The 19,977-nt window shown below is 53.0% G+C and overlaps 10 protein-coding genes across 10 annotated transcripts; 5 read left to right on the top strand and 5 right to left on the bottom strand.

Moving 5' to 3' along the window:
- Positions 1-12: 12 nt before the first annotated feature.
- Positions 13-1,756, bottom strand: RHO25_001176 (uncharacterized protein; the record flags this gene model as incomplete). The annotated part of the gene is made up of 3 exons (XM_023593786.2): positions 13-368; positions 546-1,612; positions 1,677-1,756. The coding sequence occupies 3 exons, from the start codon at positions 1,754-1,756 to the stop codon at positions 13-15; spliced, it is 1,503 nt and encodes a 500-aa protein (XP_023460148.1).
- A 626-nt stretch (positions 1,757-2,382) lies between these two features.
- RHO25_001175 (uncharacterized protein) lies at positions 2,383-4,733 on the bottom strand (the record flags this gene model as incomplete). Its single annotated transcript, XM_023593785.2, has 10 exons — positions 2,383-2,457; positions 2,509-2,771; positions 2,823-2,938; positions 3,006-3,208; positions 3,267-3,471; positions 3,545-3,737; positions 3,795-4,055; positions 4,117-4,204; positions 4,294-4,423; positions 4,474-4,733. 10 exons carry the CDS (start codon positions 4,731-4,733, stop codon positions 2,383-2,385), a joined length of 1,794 nt encoding a protein of 597 aa, XP_023460149.1.
- Positions 4,734-5,338: 605 nt separating this feature from the next.
- On the bottom strand, positions 5,339-6,557 carry RHO25_001174 (uncharacterized protein; the record flags this gene model as incomplete). Its single annotated transcript, XM_023593784.2, has 3 exons — positions 5,339-5,470; positions 5,606-6,225; positions 6,281-6,557. The coding sequence occupies 3 exons, from the start codon at positions 6,555-6,557 to the stop codon at positions 5,339-5,341; spliced, it is 1,029 nt and encodes a 342-aa protein (XP_023459307.2).
- Positions 6,558-6,853: 296 nt separating this feature from the next.
- RHO25_001173 (uncharacterized protein) lies at positions 6,854-8,419 on the top strand (the record flags this gene model as incomplete). The annotated part of the gene is made up of 1 exon (XM_023593783.2): positions 6,854-8,419. The coding sequence occupies one exon, from the start codon at positions 6,854-6,856 to the stop codon at positions 8,417-8,419; it is 1,566 nt and encodes a 521-aa protein (XP_023459306.1).
- Positions 8,420-8,714: 295 nt separating this feature from the next.
- RHO25_001172 (uncharacterized protein) lies at positions 8,715-9,462 on the top strand (the record flags this gene model as incomplete). The annotated part of the gene is made up of 4 exons (XM_065602084.1): positions 8,715-8,772; positions 8,902-9,128; positions 9,194-9,367; positions 9,427-9,462. The coding sequence occupies 4 exons, from the start codon at positions 8,715-8,717 to the stop codon at positions 9,460-9,462; spliced, it is 495 nt and encodes a 164-aa protein (XP_065458156.1).
- Positions 9,463-9,852: 390 nt separating this feature from the next.
- SUP35 (translation termination factor GTPase eRF3) lies at positions 9,853-12,015 on the bottom strand (the record flags this gene model as incomplete). The annotated part of the gene is made up of 1 exon (XM_023593781.2): positions 9,853-12,015. The coding sequence occupies one exon, from the start codon at positions 12,013-12,015 to the stop codon at positions 9,853-9,855; it is 2,163 nt and encodes a 720-aa protein (XP_023459308.1).
- A 413-nt stretch (positions 12,016-12,428) lies between these two features.
- Positions 12,429-14,562, top strand: RHO25_001170 (uncharacterized protein; the record flags this gene model as incomplete). The annotated part of the gene is made up of 2 exons (XM_023593780.2): positions 12,429-13,376; positions 13,426-14,562. 2 exons carry the CDS (start codon positions 12,429-12,431, stop codon positions 14,560-14,562), a joined length of 2,085 nt encoding a protein of 694 aa, XP_023459311.1.
- A 511-nt stretch (positions 14,563-15,073) lies between these two features.
- On the top strand, positions 15,074-16,087 carry RHO25_001169 (uncharacterized protein; the record flags this gene model as incomplete). Its single annotated transcript, XM_023593779.1, has 3 exons — positions 15,074-15,555; positions 15,620-15,691; positions 15,796-16,087. 3 exons carry the CDS (start codon positions 15,074-15,076, stop codon positions 16,085-16,087), a joined length of 846 nt encoding a protein of 281 aa, XP_023459310.1.
- Positions 16,088-16,596: 509 nt separating this feature from the next.
- On the bottom strand, positions 16,597-18,336 carry RHO25_001168 (uncharacterized protein; the record flags this gene model as incomplete). Its single annotated transcript, XM_023593778.2, has 3 exons — positions 16,597-16,853; positions 16,907-18,214; positions 18,282-18,336. The coding sequence occupies 3 exons, from the start codon at positions 18,334-18,336 to the stop codon at positions 16,597-16,599; spliced, it is 1,620 nt and encodes a 539-aa protein (XP_023459313.1).
- Positions 18,337-18,855: 519 nt separating this feature from the next.
- On the top strand, positions 18,856-19,701 carry RHO25_001167 (mitochondrial 54S ribosomal protein uL6m; the record flags this gene model as incomplete). Its single annotated transcript, XM_023593777.2, has 2 exons — positions 18,856-19,273; positions 19,328-19,701. The coding sequence occupies 2 exons, from the start codon at positions 18,856-18,858 to the stop codon at positions 19,699-19,701; spliced, it is 792 nt and encodes a 263-aa protein (XP_023459312.2).
- Between the last annotated feature and the right edge of the window lie 276 nt (positions 19,702-19,977).

The raw sequence follows: 19,977 nt of genomic DNA, 5'->3' as shown, positions 1-19,977 counted from the left end.
TGTATTCGTAGATTAACGCTGTCTTGATTCGTGTTCTCCATCATCATCGTCCATGTTGTCTTCTCTCGCTTCAAAACGCATGAAGCTGCCAAGATCCTCCTCTCCGATGATCTGCTTCCACGCCACCTTCACGTTCTCTACAACGCCATCCTCCAGGACCAGATCAGGGGATATCTTGGGCAATAGAATCATGCGATCGTTCTGCTGAACGTCGCTCTGATGAGACGTGTAGGTTTGCTGATACTTCAATGACCACAGGATTGTGCCTTTTCCATCGTTTGGCAAGCTTTCCAGCAAGGTGCCAATCGCCCGCTCTAGACGCGCAAAACCTGTTTGTTGTTCGCAAGCTACAGATGCGTAGAGAATACCTGAAGCTTCTTGTCAGCCAATGGTCCGCTAGTAGCGCAAGCAGATAGACGGGTCATTGGGGTATTGATTTCAGGTTGTCAGAGATTTTGTTCTTCAATGCGATTCAGGCAATGTAGATAAGTATTCGTAGGTTGGATCATCATGTTGGGGATTTTGAATGGAAGGGAAGGACGTACTTTGACCACTTGGGCATTCGCCAGAGTCGCTCGAATGAGCTACAACGAAGACAGGAGGATCTGCGTCGCTGTCCCCGGCTACCATGACAATAGCGCCGGCGGGTATTACAGCGCCCGCTGCAAGGGGTCTGAACAATGCGCTCAACGACGAGCCCACGACGGAAATGCTCTTCGATACCACGCGGCGTTGATCCTCTTCAAGAGCGGTGACTGATGTTCCCTCGCCAACATGCCAGCGCGTTGATATATGATCGCCATTGTCGAGCTCAATGTTCAGCTTATCGTCGTGAGCAGGCGCAGGCTGAATCTTAGAGACTCCAGTACCTAGCACGTAGACACCTCCCCCTACGGCATTCGCTCTGCATGCGACCTGTATGATCTCTGCCAGCCCACCATACCTTTGCAGTAATGCTGGACAGCTGGGGGCATGCACGCCTACGCTGCGCAAGTGACGAATGACTCTGGGCATCGCGTACTCAACTGTGATGTCCTGTGGTGGATACATGCTCATACTGAGCGCCAGCACTGGCGAGTGCAAGGCCGGAGGAAGTCCAAATTGCTGTTGGAGGTGATTCGTGAAAGCCAAGCCGGACTGTGTTCCCAGCTCTTCGCCTGGATCTTCTGAATTCAACGACCGAAGCAGTTTCATCAATGAGCGCTTGGCTCGCATATCAATCTTGTCATCCCTGAAAATGTCTTCTCGACTTCCCGGTACTGCAGCGAGGGCGTTTGTGCTGGGGTCGATAACAAACCACGAGCCGACCGCTTGAAAATCAAGCTGGTTGTGGATTTGGGACGAAACCACGACGTCAAGCAACGAACTGCGACTGTACAGCAGCTGAGGTGCGAGGGAAAGCTCGTACGCTCTCGGTCTTGCCAGCTGGGCCTCGCCAGTGCTCTGTGGCCTGTTCACGGAGGCATAACTGAAGCTCGAGTCGGCGGTCGCGGGTCCGCCATGCTTTGCTGCCCACTCTTCGGCGTCGGCGAGCCCGAACGAAGCTTCGTTACCACCGTAGTAGCCGTTGCGGTCGATGTGCAGGATCTTCTTGCCCGAACGTGACAGTGCTCTTAACCCCAGCTTCGCGCGTCAGTCAGACTGAGCCAAAGCGTGCACGAGCTGAGGGCACGTACAGCGCGAGGAGCGACTGCGGCAACCCAGTGCCTTCAATTACGACATCCCAGTCGGAGTTTGCGATTGAATCGGTCTGCATCGTAATGGTTGGTGGTTCACATGGTGGTGTTGAAGTGTAGGAAAAGAACGGAGGAATTGGTCTGGTGACAAATGCAAAAAGCGGGAAGCTGCGGGAGATCCGTGCACCCGCAGAACGACACTGACGAATTTGGTCCCCATCTCTCTTCTTTCTCTCCATCGCGCTCACACACGAAGCAGTCTTTTCCATGGTGCCGAGTCTAGCGTCAGACCCCTTCACTGGGATTCTGCGAGCGCGAGAGAGCAAAATCAGTCCCTGTATCTCCCGCCTCGATATCTGCATGAAAGAGCGGGTCGAATGTGGACAGAAATCTTTGGCATCATCTTCATATCTCAGTAGATGGGCCAACGATAGCAAAACCATGAAGAACGAAAATGACGATTCGCTCATGAGTCGTACCTTGCCTCTCGTCGAAACGCAGTTTCAGCTGCCACCGAAGATATTAAAATCTCCCTGGCTTTCCCCATGATAAGACGCACATGCCTCTATATTGAAGGATCGCACGTGAAGCAGAAGTTACAGAGCAAAGAAAGAGAAACTTGGTAAAATGCTCGCGTCAGCTTTCCCTTCACAGGCGAAGTATTTCCTGCATTTTCACGCTATTCTAGATGCTCATCCTACGTAGTTCACGACTGACCGTTGGTAGGTTGATCCTTGTAATACGGCCGAGGCACGTTATCATAGTAGGGTACGACAATCACCTGAATGTGTCAGTAGCTGCTTACGCATCGAGCGAGGAAGCGAAGACTTACGTTCGGATCATTTGTAGCGCCAACCATGGACAAAGTCGCAGGGCTCGTCGGCTTGACGCTCACAATCATGTTCAACAACGCTGGGCCTGCCTTCGAGAGCCTTTGAATCGCTGGACCGACTTGGTCGTATTCTGTGACCTTCTCGCCCGCGCAGTTGAAGCCCTGGGCGACGACTTCGTAGGCACATGCCTTGGACATTTGTACAGCTGGTCGCGCCGGTGTCGTCTTATCGTAAAGGAGGTCCTGTCCGTTGACAGACATTCCTGCGGTAGTTAGCGAAAGCGCTGGGGGATTCAAAACAGTTTTTGCCATACCCCAGAAGTAGTTATTTGTGATGATGGTCAAGATATTAAGATTGAAGCGAGCAAATGTGTCCAGCTCTTGAATGTGGAAACCAGCGGAACCGTCACCGTGACAATTGACGATCAGTCTGTGAAGTTAGAAGGTGCGCGTTAGCCGACGTTCAACGTTGATGGGGGGCGGGTAGAGGATCATACCTGGATGGGTCTGCAACAGCGGCTCCAAGGGCATAACCCCAACCATTACCCAAAAAGCCCAAGTAGCCAGTGGAATTCATGACCACGTGAGGTTGAGAGAGCTCTGCAGTCATAGCGGCCCATTGACCGGCCTCGCCTCCGTCGAACATGATGATGGAATCTTTTGGTAGATTCGTCATAACTTGATGTAACGCGTGATACGGCTGTCATGGTCAGGTTATTGCCCACCAGGAGTCGCAGAGCTTGTATTTGTGGACTTACATGCAGCTGGCCATCTGGCATGACCTTTTCATCCTTCTCGAATGGTGATGGAGAGTTGTTCAATGCAAAGCATTTCTTGATCCAATCTTCGTTGCGGGGGAAGTTAGCAGAAGAGGCTTTCGCAACAAATGCATCGCAGAACAAGCCGACATCAGAGATGATACCGATGTCGACTGCATGCGATTTGCCGATTTCACCTCCATCGCTAGAAAGTAAGATGAGTTAGCAATTCCGTTTTTCTCAAGAACGAATCACATGACAAATTTGGTGACACCCACAGGTCAATCTGTGCTAGCGTGACGCCATTTGGAATAATTGCACCACTTCGACCACCAAGAAGGAAGCCTGTACGTGCGGCTAGAAGTAGCACAAAATCTGCATGCTCAGCACTGCCAGCGAACGCCGCCAAGTTCATGGCTGGTCCGCCTCGAAGCTCATGGCCGTGAGGGATGGGCGTGCTGAGCTTGTTCGCTGGTGGGAATATAATCAATGTTTTTGCTTTTCCAAATGGCTGCTAGGAAAACTTACAATAGAACACTGGAGTGTTCGTGGTTTCTGCAAGCGCCTGGAGGCCCTTCGCAATACCTCTAGCGCCTGTTCCGTTGATTATGACAGGTCGTTTGGCTGCTTTCCATGCTGTCAATAGGTTATCAAGAGCAGCCGGATCAGGCGCTGGAGGAGACGCTGGGGCCACCCCCACGGCACCGTAGGCAATACGATGTGCTTGCGGAGGTGAAAACAGAACATCGATAGGGAAATCGATCAGAACTGGTCCCTTGATACCGGTATCTGTTATGGTCGCGATCAGAATTGCTTGCGCATGAAACAGATTCGGAGTGCATTTTCTCACTGGCGGCTCTGAAAGCATAGGCAACGATTCTAGGGATCTCTTCCACATTTGTAACTCTGTGCGCAAATTTCGTGATGGGCTTGGCCACCTGGAGCAATTGTCAGTGAGTGTAGACATAACGACTAGTGGAAGGAAGCAGGTAAGAACACAGCCGCGTGCCCCTACAGGTCTACTTACAACCACCTGATCGTGAAAGCCTTGCAAGGCGTTCGTTTCGCTGTCTTGCAAAGGTGGACTGGAAGTGACACAGAAAATTGGGGAGCGATCGGCAAAGGCAGTAGCAAGGCCCGGGAGTCCATTGGAGAAGCTATACTCGAATTAGACCTTATAGAACCATCGTTCGCAATGTCTGCGCACCCGCTGTTCGCAGTCACAAAGCATACGCCGACTTTGCCAGAAATTTTGGCATATCCTTCAGCCGCCTGCACCGCCGTGGTTTCGTGCCGTGTGTCAATTAGGCGGATGCCAACCTCGTGCGCTCCAACCAGGAAAGCATCCAAGTGCCCACCATGTAAACCAAATGCTACATCGGTACCAAGGTGGCGGAGGGCTTGAGCTAGCAGGTCACCGCCCAAAAGCTCTCTGTTCGATGGCTTTTGCAGTTTGAATGGAGCCATGGAGAATTCAATGCTCTTGTATGTTGTTTGGTGTCAGAATCGCATCGAACGGGGATGCTGTGTACGATAACAATGCGAAACTGGGTACTTATTGCCATGGCTGGTCGTCCTCCGATTTGCCCGAGGATAGCTAGCAGCTCCCCTCTCGTGGCGGGGTACTAGTAGACTGACCCATATGTTGTTGGGTCCGGTATATCCTGATTTGATCGATTCGTAGAATGCACCAGAGCGTGGAGTCCCGTTGCCTGACATCGAGGATACGAGTTGCGCAATTCGTGTCAGCCAGTTAATGAACAAACAGAGTTTCGGCAGTGGGTCCGCGAGAGACGGTGATGACTGAGCTGCTGAGTAGGACATTAGGCATGCCCTTCAGTTGATTTAGATGCAATCGCGCATCTCACGAAATGCGTCGCTTCTCCCAGAATCGAGGGGTGACGTTGCGTGTTATGCAGCATGCTCGTCAAGACCCGCGGCCCGCCACGTGCCGACCAGGTACTATTGCACAAACTCAAGCGCGCTAAGGCAATGCCGTTGGTAAGTCCGCGATATGGAGAACGTGATCTGTATCGTGAAAGTTTGATCGTGCTCGACAGAGTCCAGCAGAGTCAGTCAAACATTTGTCGGACGTTGAGGTTGATCCGTTTGCCCCCCATCCAGTTCTTCCATACTTGATATTGCGGCGCTTTCTCCGCAGCAGGCCATGATTGTAACCATTCTGGGCAGGTATTCGGAAGCACCTGAGAGGCGAGTTTTGGTTAGCGTACATCATTAATGCATTGCATCGGTTCACCCCCGAGGCTCGTTCAGCGGCACATCTTGGTACAGCGCCAACATAACCAGTGCGATTCTCCTGACCATGCATGCTAACTCACCTTCGGAACTCCGTGCCACGCGTATCTGCTTGGACCGCTCATGAGCACGGCATCGCCCGACCGCAGACGAATGGCAGCGGTAGAGCAGTTCCCGCCGGATACATCCTTCTCCTCGAGACCAGCGATGAAAATGGCGTCGCAGCCGATGGAGATACTGACCAAGGGCTGATTGCTTTCTTCGCTGACATCTCGATGCAGGCTCAGCGTGTCGCCTGGCGAGTACAGGTTCAGAATAGCCGCTTCCGCTTTCATCGGGAATAAGTCTTCCACCAGCTTCTTGATATCAGCAGGGAACTCGGGTGGATCTTCAGACGGATATTGCTTTTCTGTCCAGTCGTATTGGCCACCAAGTGTGATCCAGCGGAGCTTTTTGTTCCAGAACTGCTGGACACCGAACGGCTTGTGAACAGCAGGATCAAGAGGCTCAAATATTGTGCTAGTCGCAGCTGGCGAGAAGAAAGAGGCCGACGATCCTGTGCCTTCGGATGGGGGATACTCTACGCGATGAAAGCGATGCACATTCGTGCTGTGACGAGGATTCGATACATCCCGATGCAGAAGTTTGTCGAGCAATTCAAGCTGCACTGCGGATGAGAGTAGCGATGGATATATATACAAGCCTACCTCGTTCAGAAGAAATACAAGTCGTGTGCTGGCACACTCAATTGGTCTTACCTGGTACACCAGGGATTTCGTAGACTCTGCCAATACATGCAGAATCTGCAGAGGTACATGGCTCAGGTTCACGATCCAAGAAACTAGCGAATGCACCGCTTAGGTTGGCCGGTACGCCCACATCGTGACTGGCGGCATCGTAGCGATCTGCTTCCTGGCCAATTTGGATGAGATCCGGCTGGCTCAGCACTGCCTCCGTAGTCGCTTTCTGGTATCTCTTATACGTCTCACGCATAGATTCCGGGGGCCTGGCATGTGCATCTATTGTCGCCGTCATTTTCGTGAGCGTAGGTGCTGTTGACGTAGAGGCAGAGAAGACCACGACCAGGGATGAACGACCGACGAGATTTGATGGGGACACGTGATGTGACCTTCATCAAGAAACGCGTCATTTGCGTTGCATCCCGACGCGTCTACCGCCTGCCGCGCGAATCAGTCCGAATCGCCCCAGAATCGTCAGAATCAACGGAATCATCACAGAATCAACGAATCACCAAATCACTCAATCACATCAATCGACTGTAGGTAGGCACGACCTGCAAAGAGCTCGACCTTCACAGCCCGCCGCACGGAATGCCCGTGAGCAAACACGTCCGCATTGCACGCGCACCGCGGCAACAGAAGTTCTTGCCACGCAGAACATCGATCCGTCCACGGCGGCCACGAGTGTCAGCATCTTCGCTGCACGATCAGTCCACTCTCACGCAGATTGACTTCGTCCAATCTACACCGCAACCCAGCGCGAAGGACTCTACCAACTTCAGTGATGAAGAAGGGAGCGACTACAATGACAACTTCGACATGCCGCCTAAGAAACGGCGAAGGGTGTACGGTAAGGCGTTGAAGCAGACCACTGTCACGCAAAATTGGCGAGACTTCGTGCGGCCTGATTCCACTGAGCCTGACGATCTGGACGTGTCGCCGAAGAGCAACGAAGAGCGTGGCGACATGCATCAACGAGAACGCAAAAGCTCAGCGGCCATGAAGCCCGGAACGAACATGCACCAGTCCGAAAAGAAGCATTTGCCGTCAGTGGACCATGTCAGCAGAGGGAAGACGCCTTCACAAGCGACCTTTGATCATGCCCGACACCTATTGTCGATAGCTAGCTCTCCGCAATCGCGGCAAGACTTACTATTCGGCTCATCTGACAAATCGGACGACGAAGCGCCTAGCACGAGGCCCACGACTGCCAGCTCTGCAGCATCATTGAAGACGCCCCAAAGGCCCCGCAGAACAGAAATTCCATCGTCACAAACACCCTCGAGTATCCATCTCTCAAGGAGCGGCAGACACTCTACACATCAAGATCGACTTTCGCCGCTCCGAGAACGCAGCATCAACCTCCAGGCCACGAAGCAGCTCGAACATGCTCCTTACCTCTTGGATGACTCTTTTGAAGGACACGAGCTAGAGCAGACCACCCGGCACGATGAACCCGAGGAAGACTTCGGTCGTGGCGTTTGGACCGCAAGGCACATCTTCACTCCTAGGAAACACAGAAGAGCTGAAGGACTTTCGCCAAAGCAACGAGCAACTCAGGGCTGTGAAAATGGCTCAGACGACTCCGGAGATAGCGAGTCTGACCATGCGCTTGACGGGACGATCGACGAACGCACTCGTGATACCTTGCCAGAAGGGCTACAACACGCATCAACCCGATCTCCCTGCCGATCGACCTTGGTCCAGGAGTCGCAAGATGGGCACCATCTCGAGGACGAGGATAGCGCAGAATGGCGACTGGGAAACAGCGATGTTGACGGAGCCGATATCATGACAGGTGCTTACGATCCCATGTTCCAACAGACTTTCGACCCAATCACTGCAGCACTCGAACGCGACGCGGGCAGATTTTCTCAGGCTGATACACAATCACCCACTCCAATGCATCACTTGCGTGCGAGCCAAATAAGCACAGTTATGCCTACACAACATAGTCGACCTGGGTCACGCCATGGAACAAGTCTGGACGAATCCGAGCAGCCAGGCACGACGGCTGTCGTGAACACATTAGCCAGCTCACCATTCCCCCTGCCACCTTGCGACGAGTCCCTCAAGCGATTACGAAGGCAGGAAACACAGGGAACTGATGTGAGCCTGCCGCCTCCGCCATCCTCCTTCTCTGCGGAGCGAGGTTGATTGTCAACGGTACGAGTAGGTGAGATGGGCGACAATAGAATAGCGCAAATCAGAGGCCTTTACCTGAGATCAGCGTCCTCATTTCTAAGTGCTGCTGCTTGTTGACACTCCCTCGATACTAAATTTCCACGATCAGTTTTGTAGTCCTGCCGGTGATGCCGAGGATGCAAGTTTCAGCGGGGCTGCATCGGACAGCTATGCCGACATTTCGAACATGACGTTGTTGTATGCTCAGTCAACCATTTGTTAATCGCTCTCACGCAGTCATCGCCCTTCTGACAATCAAACGACCAACATGCCTTTGCAAAAAGGCGACAAGTTCCCACCCAACGTCAAATTCGAGTACGACAGCCGTATACAGACCTTTCTTTTCGATACCGACAAGCTAACATTATTCTAGCTGGGTACCAATAACTGGTTCGTACTCCAAGACCACAATATAATTTAACATATGGCTCTCCTACTCAACCCTACCACTACAGATCCCGATCCCACCGCTTGCGGTTTACCTCAAAGCTACGACGCCTCCTCAAACTTCGCCGGCAAAAAAGTCGTACTTGTCTCTGTCCCCGGCGCTTTTACTCCAGGCTGTCAGGCGTTCCATCTCCCGCCTTTTCTCCAAAAGATCGATCAATTACAAGCCAAAGGAATCGATTTGGTGGTAGTAATTTCATCGAATGATGCATTTGTAATGAGTGCTTGGGGAAAGGTAAGACAAGCCAAATGTCGGCTTTCGTGTGCGCCTTTAACTTACTGATATCTATTTGTACAAAGGTTAATGGAGCAACGAAGGATAGTAAAGTTTTATTTATGAGCGATACGAAAACATTTTTCAGTAAGAATTTTGGTTGGAGTGCTGGGGAGAGGAATGGTCGATGGGTTATGGTCATCGAGAAAGATGGGACGATTAGTGTTGCTGATGCGGAGAGTAAGCCTGGAAAGGTTACTGTAAGTCTGAAGAACGAATTGTGCAAGCACCGATCCGCAGACTAATCTTTATTGACCAGGTCTCGGGTGCAGATGCTGTGTTGAGCAAGCTGTGAAAGGCGGAGGATGTCGACTCACATCTAATTTATGCCGACATGGCTGCCATTTTGTTTGAGGTGAGAAGTGGCTAGCGTTCCTGCCACACCCTACATCGCTAGGAAGAAGCAGTTCAAGCATGTCTGCATGCGTCGCTTTGTAAGAAGCGTCGTCCACAGGTACAGAGACGTCACAGAATGACAGGAATAGACTGGTAGATGTTCAACGACTACAACACATGCGCAGAGCGTGATCTTTCTTGGAGGCTACCAACTGCTCTACACTACATGTTCCCGTCGCCAATCATCAATATCGTTATGGCGTCTTTCGCAGTCGCCAACTCTATAACTCGTGATGCCGCCCCGATGCATTCGCTACATCCTTCTGGAATAGAAACAACGAAAACCCACTTAAGCAATAGCTCCTTCCGCAGCCTCTTGTGCATCGGTAATCAATTTTGTGATCTTGCCAATGGCAATAGTGTTACCCTGATCTCTGAGCGTGAATCTGCCCAGTTGTGGGTAGTCTTCAAAGCGCTCTACGCAAACACTGCCAGCGCCTCCAGTGACTTGCAATCGGGCAATGATGTTCATGCCTTGCTTTGCAAATCCTGGAGGCTTCTTCGACTTGCGATTGGTCTTTGGTTCAAGCTTGTGCAGGAGCGCGGCGAATGTGACTTCTTCTGTTGCAGAGTGCACGTGCAAGACACAGTTGAATCCGGCCGAAATGATGGACTTCAACTCGAGCAATCTGATCTGCGCCTCAAATTGGTTGACGCAATGCACGGGACGCTTCGGTGAACAGAGCACGAAGCCTGGTGCAATGTCTTCTTCTTCCACGCCCTTGATTCGGAGTCGTACTTGGTCACCACTTGTCGCATGCGGAATTTCATCCTCGGTTTCACCATAGAGTGCGCTGATCTGGATCTCGGCTCGGTTTGGCATCATCAAGTATTTGTTCTCCTTCTTGAGAATTCCTGCTTCAATCTTGCCTTCGATCATGGTTCCCAAGTCTCGGTACTTGGCGGCGATAGGCATCATGAAAGGCGCTGTAAGCTTACGCTCCAAGCTCTGCATGTTATCCAAGAATTCGAGGAGCGAAGGCTGGTCGTTCCAAGGCGCAACATCCTTCGGAACTCGATCCTTGATACCAACTGTAGTCTGCGCGGACACTGGCAAGAAGGTCAGGTCTGTCTTTGGGTTGTAGCCCAAGCCCTTCAAGAATGTGGTGAGCTTGGTAATGCACTCCTTGAATCGCTCCTCAGACCATTGCACGGTGACATCGTCCATCTTGTTGACAGCGATGACCAGCTTGTTGATACCTTGTGTCTTGGCCAGCACAGCGTGCTCTCGGGTTTGGCCACCTCGTTCAAAACCAGTCTCGTACTCGCCCTTTCGCGCGGAGATAACCAGCACACCCACGTCTGCTTGCGAAGCACCAGACACCATGTTGGGCACGAATGTCTTGTGTCCAGGTGCATCGAGGATCGAGTATCTTCGCTTCTCCGTTTCGAAGAATCCTCTTCCGACTTCGACCGTTTTTCCCTGTGCACGCTCCTCCTTGGTCTGATCCAGTGCCCACGACAGGTACCAAGATTCTCGTCCCATGTCCTTTGCATCTCTTTTGTACTTGTCCATTGTCCGTTCGTCCACCATTCCTGTAGCGTAGAGAATGCTGCCGCCGAGTGTGCTTTTGCCGGCATCAACGTGTCCCAGGAAAATTACGTTCACGTGCTCTTTGCCATACATTTCTCGAAGATCAGCCTCGTCAACTTCTTTAGCCTGCTCCTCAGCTGCCAACTCTACTCTTCGGGCTTCTGCCTTTGTCTCAGCGCGGGAGGGCGAAGAGCGCCCCGACGCCACAGGGGATGTGTTGCCGCTGCTTGGTGCAGCTTCGCCAGTCTTTTCGACGGCTTTGGCTGCTGCCACCTTGTTGCCGGCTTCTGGAGCTGCCTTGGCCGGGGCCTCCTTTGGTGCGGGCTTCTCAGCGGCAGCTGGTGCTGCGGCTGGTGTGCCCAGCGATAGCACTTTGGCGCCACCAGCTGCTTTCTCCACCTTGGGAGCTGCTGCTCCTGTGTCTGCGGCACTCAGTGATAGGGTCTTGACTGGCGCTGTGCCATTTGCAGGCTTCGCTGCTGCAGGCTTTGCGGCGGCAGGCTGCTGGCCTCCAGAAGGAAGAGCTTCGCCACGCTTTGCGATCATGGGAGCTTGCCGTTGTTGAGGTGGAACATAAGCCTGCTGTCCTTGCGGCTGTTGGTATTGTTGGTAGCCCTGGCCGTACTGCTGGAAGTTCTGTTGGCCGCCGTAGCCATATTGCTGGTACTGCTGGCCATAGCCCTGCTGGCCGCCGTACTGCGGGTAGCCGCCATAGTTCTGCCCGTAACCGTACTGCTGATATTGCTGCCCAGGCTGAAATGACTGCGCGCCTGGGGTGAAGCTCGCGGCGCCTGGAACAAAGGTGTTGGCTCCACGTGCCGATTGTCCTTGGCCGAGATTCAGGTTCTGCTGGGTCTGTTGGGCAAGGTCGTCGTCCTGCATGCTGTCCTCCCACGAGTCGGCTGGTGGGTTGGCCATGATGGGAGGCGTCGGGGGCGCGGGGCGTGTGATGCGCAATGGAAGGGAGTCGATCGTCTCGAAGCAATGCTTGAGGGAAAGCGCAGTGCAAGTGAAGTAGGTACAGTAGAGGTGGTGGTGGTGCTTGTGTGACGAGACAAGAATTCTGACGGCGGGGCTCCCACAAATGTGCTTCGCCGTGGGACGTCTGTGGCTGGAAGTGGCGGTGCACGAGTTCTGACGCGGGCCTTCAATATTTATTTGGGCGCGGTCAATCTCTCTTTCTGCCCAAGACACCACGCGGTTCTACGCTCGCGCCGTGCTCGAGTTGCGCTGCGCTGTTTGCCCATGACCACGTCGTCATCGCCGGCACGCTGCTCGGCTGCCATATCCCCGTAGGTCAAGTCGGTGACTCTTTCACAAGCAGCTCCAACATGGATCTCCTCCTCCAACGCGTCACGCAGCAGGCCGTGCAGTACGCCATCCGCTCGGGCATCACCATCACCACGGGCTATGCCATCAAGGAGTGCAGTCGCTTGCTCAAGCAGGCGCCCAAGAGCCGCGAGCGCGATGAGTTGATGCAGCTGCAGCTCCGGCTCGAGAGCAAAATCCGCGTGATCGCCCCGTCTATCGACATGATCGAGCTGATTGCAGCGCGTGGCAATACGTCGCTCGAGTCGGCCCTCTCGCTCTGCAAGGCCTTGCGCTATGACATTCAAAAGTTGGGCCAGCGTCTTGACCGAGCCGCTCAAGAAGAGCAGCACCTGAACGAGCGTGGCTGCAAAGGCGCCGCCCGCGAAGAGGCCAACCACGAACTCGTGGCCATCATTGCCCAGATCAAGCTCTTGCTCGCACGGATCGAGGATGCCGTGCCTTTGATCAACCTGGCTATCGTCACGAGTGGCGTCAATCTGAGTACGAAGCTGTCGGGCACCATCAGCCCCTCTCGCCTCCTGCAGGCATCTACCTTCCTGACCCAGGCCGACACGCGCTTCACCAAGAGCCCAACGTCACGTCACCAAGTGGGCCCAACGTATGTGGTGACACTGTACATGCTCTTTGCTGGACACAGCCACCGAGACGCAAATCGCGAGACGACATGGCAAGAAGTTCTACACAAGACGCATGTCAAATTGTGGCGCGTGCCACTTGATGATCTGTATGCTTTGCCAGGTGAAGTCAACCACACGAGCACGTCCAAGGACAGCTCGATTCCTGCTGAAGCTAAAGCTAGTGAGTTCGGATACCAGCTCTCACTTGTAGAAGACCTCGATGATACTCGATTGCACACGTACGAAGACGGCGATCCCAGGCCAGGGCCTTTTGACGGCGTCCCTGAAGCGGGAATTCGTGACATCGTTCCAATTCACGAAATTTCAAAGGTGAGACTGAATGGTGAAGTCGTAAGCCATCTTGCTGACGTATGTGCAGATTTTCTATGCCGACACCGGCAAAATTCTAGATATCACCGGAGAAGATGAGGTCAACCACCCGTGTCTGCTCTTGAAGCGCGATGTACATGCCGAGCCCCCAAGGCGCATGATGAAGCCATCGCGATCACGCACTCCCAGCGTTGACAGCGAGTCGGAGGACGAGAACGATCAAAGCCACATTGACGCACAAATCGAGCGCGAGTCTACCCCGATCGTGGAGTCCACACCGAGGGTCGAGAACGGCGCCGGCGCGCACTCATGGTGGAGGTTGCCGCCGTCGTACGATCCTGAGTGGATGGCCCTACAGGTCTACTCCGAGGAGCATGACTCTGATAGCGAGGACGAGGATCATGCACGGCCACAGTCTAGTCGATCTGCGTCCTTTGATCCCGGATTGTCTAGCGCCTTAGCTCATCTCAATGTCAGCTCGTCGCGCAATGGCACGCCTGTCAAAGCACAGTCGTCTACTTTGGCGTTCTCCCCCGGCAGACGCTCCGGGCCTCCAATCAAAACGACACTGTCCTTGCTGGAAATGCTCATGAAACTTTCGGCACTGCAGCAGTTTCGGCAGGAATCGCACCTTGCAATAGAGGATGAACTGCTGAATTTCTTCCTCGAAGACAGTGCCACTGCCGGCGCTGGCGCAGACAAGCAACACCGCCAGCAGGTGAGGCATGCTGCCATTCAGCGAGTGGGATTCGACCCGTATGACGAGTCGCCTATCAAGCGACGCGGCGAAGAATACATTCGTGGTGCCGGTAAATCTCCCATGTCGTTGAGGAGCTCGCCCGGGCCAGCGGCCATATCTACCGAGCTTGCTCATGATGATGACTACGACTACAGCAATCGTATTTCACCGCTGAACTTCGACCGACCAATAATGGAGCCACCATTCGATTACAGCTCTGGCAGATCGCCTATCTCCCAGTCACTTTATCATCAAACGCCATCAAGATCATCGACGCCAGACCTGCCCAGTGATGCTCAACGCGTCACGCCGCATTCAAGATATGCAGGCTCAACGACTCCAGGAGGCATGCAGAAGACGCGCGCTGCAGCAATTCGTACGCAGCACGAGAACAAATCTCGCAGCCCACTGCACGCTGCGCATGCTGCAGAAGGGGAGGAAGAATGAGTGTGACCAAGGCATGTTTCTATGTGATAGCGTTCCGCACTTGCATCAATACGGCGCTCCGAGATACCCATGAATGATACATGCATGCGTGCTTGCATTCCGTACACGGTTGTTACCTTCAAATGAAGTGCACTTGCGCACATCTTTATTGCTGATAAAGTCTATATTGCTCGTACTGTAGCTGAGAATTCGCAGCAGAAATGGTGGTCAGCAATCGATCGGTCGGGTGTGTACTTCTGACATGGAAATCCAATACTACGGCACAGAGTCGCACTGTCCAATGTGGCGAACGAGATAGAGGCAAGCAAGCCGCGCTTCATGCTACATTGGCAGGCCCAATAATCAACACAGCATCCCACCTGCTCTCACTCTTCACAGCTGTCCCACTTAGCATTTGATCGATCTTCGCTGTTTCCTCCCAGCAAACGCAAACTTCGCAAGTGCCACATTAGTTTTCCTTCGACACAAAATTTCCTTCAGCCAAATCACCCTACGAATCAGTCCTATTCCAATGCCACCCATCCTCCACCTCGTCCGCCACGCTCAAGCGCAGCACAATGTCCACGTCAACAACCACTACCTCATCGACCCGTGCCTGACCGATCTCGGGAAAGGACAATGCAGCCAACTGAAAACCTCATTCCCCAAAACCGAACACATCGATCTTATCGTTGCCTCGCCTCTCAAACGAACAATTCAGACAGCTCTGATCGCCTTCGAAGACGTTCTACGAGACAATAATCTTCGAGTCCTCTGTCTACCTGAATTGCAGGAGACGAGCAATTTACCTTGCGATACGGGATCTTCGAGAGAGGTGCTGGAAAAGGAGTTTGGTGATCAACCAGTCAATTTGGATCATGTGACGCCGAATTGGGAGTGTAAAGTAGGGCGTTGGGCTCCTGATGTTGAGGCTGTACAGACAAGGGCAAGGCAGGTGAGAGTCTGGTTGAGGGATCGGCCTGAGAGGAATATCGTTGTTGTGACGCATGGCGGGTAAGGAGATGTTTTCTTCGAGTTGCTGTTGTGGTGAGTTGTGATAGCTGATACGAGGTCCTAGGTTTCTGCATTTCTTCACGGAAAATTGGAGCGAGCACGATCTATTTTCTGGAACGGGGTGGGCGAATACTGAGTAAGTACGACCTTTCTCTATAACTTCTTTCTAGCTTTGGTGCCTCGGCGCAAGGAGAGCAAGGTGGAAGGACCAGGCTGACATTGATGCTTTTTTTGTCTTAGGTGGCGCAGTGTTCGTTTCACCTCGGAGGAGAAAGGGCCACCGACCAGCACAGATAATGCAGAAGACGCTAAGCAGGACATGGCTCATGTGGAAGAACTTCCCGAATCGCAGGAGAGGCGTCGACATGAGGCGCAAATACGAGAAGCTGCAGAGAGGGAGCACAAGAAGACCACAGATGCCCATGTCGACGCAGAAGGTTGCGACACAGCTGAACGTGTTAATGATGATATTTCGCGAAGCCATGGCAGCACTTCCGCTCCTAGCCAAATTGAGGTTGGAGCGACAGCATAACCACAGTAGTCAGCTCGATCACTTACCCTACTCATAGCAGACGGTGACAAGTAACAAGATAGCATGCATCGGAAGTAAATCCTGACGTTGATTTTAACGACTTTTCTAAAACAAAAAAACATGATGGGGTATCTCGCGCTAGCTTTGGCAGTTTGTCAAAAACGATGCTCTTGCTTCATAACTCTTTTCTTCCTCCTTATGCTCCAATAAGATGTCGTATGCCGCGTACGGGCGGGATCGCGCCCTAGAAAGCAAAACAACCCGACTGATATGCTTCTCCTGATGTCGTAGATGTTCGAGAAACGTAGCTACTGATTACCAGACGTCGTAAGTGATGTCTGGATTTGCGTCGCATGTACTGAGTCGTGAAGTGTAAGTCGTGGATGTCGTATCATGTCGTAGCATTTCAAAGTATGTCGTTGCGTGTCGTGGCGTATTTTGGCATGATTTAGCATGCCGCAGCACTTCGTAGCATGCTTTGTGGCGATGTGATGTTCGTAATCAGGCGATCAAAAACGGCTGCGGTTCTGTTTCTGCTCTGCGATGTCCAGGTCGTCTAGACCAGTGTACGGATCCAGCTGGGCAGCTGGATCGTATTTGGGGCGGAAGTAAGAGCGGCAGATGACGGTCGCAATGACAGCACCGGCCACCAAATAAGCAAGATTAACGACATATGGTGATGCTTTGCAGTAGAATGACGCATGGGCGTCAACGCTGTCTTGTGTGACGCGAAGAGAATTGGTCATCGTAATGAACAGTGCAAGGCCTAGACAGCTGGTTAGTGGCGTGAAAGCAAGCACGTTCATCGCTCATACTCACAACATGTACCAAGTAGCGCGATTGCAGAGCCAGACCCCATTATCCAGCAAGCCATCGCAGCGAATGGCAAAATTAGACCGTATGATTTCATGAACAACTGCACGTCCGGCCCGCGCAAGAACTTCACGGTCCTGCGAATAGTTTTGGGCCAGAATATCAGCCACCCAACCGTCTCGCGGAAGCCTTGTAGTTCGTGCACGATGGGGTCGAGAGCGTCCTGAATCTGTGCAGTCGCCCGCTCCTGAATGTCACTGGCGTTGTTCATTTGCACGAGAAGGTCGCCCATCTTCTGATTCGAATTGTCCAAATGGCTGTCAAGGGTGTCGAAATTGTTCAGCATTTGACCTGTGACGGCACCTGCGATCTCCATACTATCGGTGAGCGCAAATATCTGCTTGCTGAGGTCCGTGAGGCCACGTTGGAATTCGTATTCATAGACATTGCGGACAGCCTCCATCTTGGACTGAAATTGTGCAAGTTGCTCTCTCGACTCGTCATCCTTCTGCGCAGTCATAGCCCGAGCTTGATGTAAGACCTCAGCAGTGTACTCATCGAGATGCTTCTTCGCCTGGTCCATGGAGGAGTAGATGGACTGAACAACACCGGAGATGCCAGAAGTGTCCTTGTGAATCTCGTTGAATGATTGTTTGATTTCAGATTGGAGGTCCCGGGTACTGTTAGTCATATCATCGTAGAAGATACGGGTGGAGTGCTTGACATCATGGAGCGTCTGAGTGAGGTGCTCGAGGTTCTGTTGGCTCATTTCGAGGGCAGAGCCGATGTCTGATGTTCTCTCGATGAGAAACTTGAGCAGGCGAATTTTCTCTTCCTTGTCATGCTCGGCTCTCATGGCGTGGCACATGACATGGCCATTGTTCGTCTGAGTCATGTAGGTCGTCCACGCGTTGGTCTCTGGAAAGAGAGCTGCGAGGCAACTTCCAGTCTGGCACTCGCTCGTAGCGCACCGGTCAGCGACAATCTGATCGCAGGCAGAAGGCAAAGACTGCCCAGCACTTTCAAGCTCGCAGTGAGTTATGCGAATAGCGAATAGCTGCTTGTAGATTTCCAGCTCGGCCTGAGTGCTGTGTGCCGATTGCGTACCTGCTGGATCATGGGTGGCGCAGTAGTGGACGAGGTCTTTTGCTGCCGCCTGCTTGCAACGAGGCATCTGGCGGATTTCTTCGAGCTGGGCCATCACTTCGGCCAAAGTGCCCGAAAACGTAGTGGAAGTGGTGCTTTGCTCAGACTTGACATTGACTGGTGCACGAGTGGCAACGAGTGCTGCACCGAAACCCCAGTCCATGCCTGCTGTAAGAGAATGATGGTCAGCCATGAACACGCAAGTGATCACGCAGATTGAGATTGGACGGCTTACCGGTGACAGTTCCCGCGCAAAGGGCTGAGAGAACCAAGGTCGTTATCACGGCCATGGTGTCGGTGGTGTGCGTGCCAGCTGTTTGTGGAATGCCACTGGCGGTCGTTGAATACGACAGGGCAGTGATGGTGTTTGAAGAAGAGGTGGTGGTCGAGGCGGACTGTGGTTAGGTATTGCTGTAACAGATAGAGTCGGAAGTGGAAAGGGTGAGAGAGGTGGTGAAAGAAGAGCAGTGCCGGTACGTCGAGGAGCACGAAATGGGGCGTGCTGCCAGCACGCAGGTCAAGTGAAGCGTCGACTGAGCTTCAATTGGCGGCGCAGCTCTCGATAACTTACGCGTTTGCGGTGTTGCATGTGCGGTGGATGCCTAGTCGTGCATGTGCAAATGCATGTGTCGCACATGCGAAGAGTGAAGTGAGGTGAGGTGGGAAAGCACGACTGCATGGCGGAGGAAGGCGGTCTGAGCACGTCTGTCGCGCCGGTGGTCTGGCGTGCTGAGACAAGGCACGACACTCCCGCGGCGAACGACCAGCAGCAATGGCCCCCGATGCGACAACATCAACCACTATACACCATGGCGACAATACGGCAATGCGCGCGCTCATCGAGAGCCTTCACTTCCCCATCAACAGTGCCTTCGACGTTGAAAACATGCGAAGTCACGCTCCCAGCCTTCCTGGTGCCGGCATTCGCACAACCACGCCAGCAGACATCACACTTCTCCACCACTCCCCGATGTCAATCGAAGATTGGCAAGGCACCGCTCGCTCCACCACCTGAAGTCACCTTCCGCGTCATTGAACCAGCTTTATCGTCGAGCCATGCTCGTGTCAGCAGGAATAAGCCAGGCGCGACGGTGGAGATCGAGGGGCCTTTGGGTAAAACGAGCATGACCGTACCTCATTACGTGCGCATCAAGTCCGACGACGGGAGCAAGACACACACTGTGAGCATCGAGGATACCGAGGATAAGAAGCAAAAGGCTATGTGGGGTACGTGATACGATTGTAGTAAACTTGAGGTTATGGGTTCTAACAACAGCACAGGAACGGTACGGGCATATTTACAAAACCACATCCTGGGCGTGAGCGAAGGGCATGCGGCCATCCTGCGATTAGTCGGTGTCGGCTACCGTGCAACTATCGAGAGCAGTGCCGTCACGAAGAAGCCAGAGTACGAGGGGCAGCAGTTCGTCTCCTTGAAAGTTGGATATTCACATCCCATCGAGCTGGGTGTGCCAAAAGGTGTTAAAGCAAGCACGCCTCAGCCAACACGTATACTGCTCCAGGGCGTAGAGCGGGAGGTCGTGATGCAATTTGCTGCAGAGATCCGAGCATGGCGGAAGCCAGAGCCATACAAGGGCAAGGGGATCTTTGTGAACGATGAAACGATCAAGTTGAAAGCGAAGAAGATCAAGTAGAAATGACATCGAAACAGGCCTTGCCAGGCATGCGACAAATCTTGCACAGCAATGCACTGTCGGAGCGATCTTTCATTTCTTGCTTATTGAGGCGAACGTAGTTTCCAACCCAGCGGCGCCCCTATACATTCATGCGTGCGCTGCGCCACCCCTCGCTGTAGGGAAGACCAAAACGCATGTGCTCGCAACCATTCCGCTGACGCCTTGTCCACTTTGCTATGCTCATAATGCGGCAGTAGTCCATGTTTGGTGTGTGCGAATGCGATAGATCGCGGT

Source organism: Cercospora beticola, chromosome 1 (assembly GCF_033473495.1).
Source record: "Cercospora beticola chromosome 1, complete sequence".
Classification (NCBI taxonomy): domain Eukaryota; kingdom Fungi; phylum Ascomycota; class Dothideomycetes; order Mycosphaerellales; family Mycosphaerellaceae; genus Cercospora; species Cercospora beticola.
The sequence above is the reverse complement of the archived record's forward strand: the minus strand, read 5'-3'. Positions and strand labels throughout refer to the sequence as shown.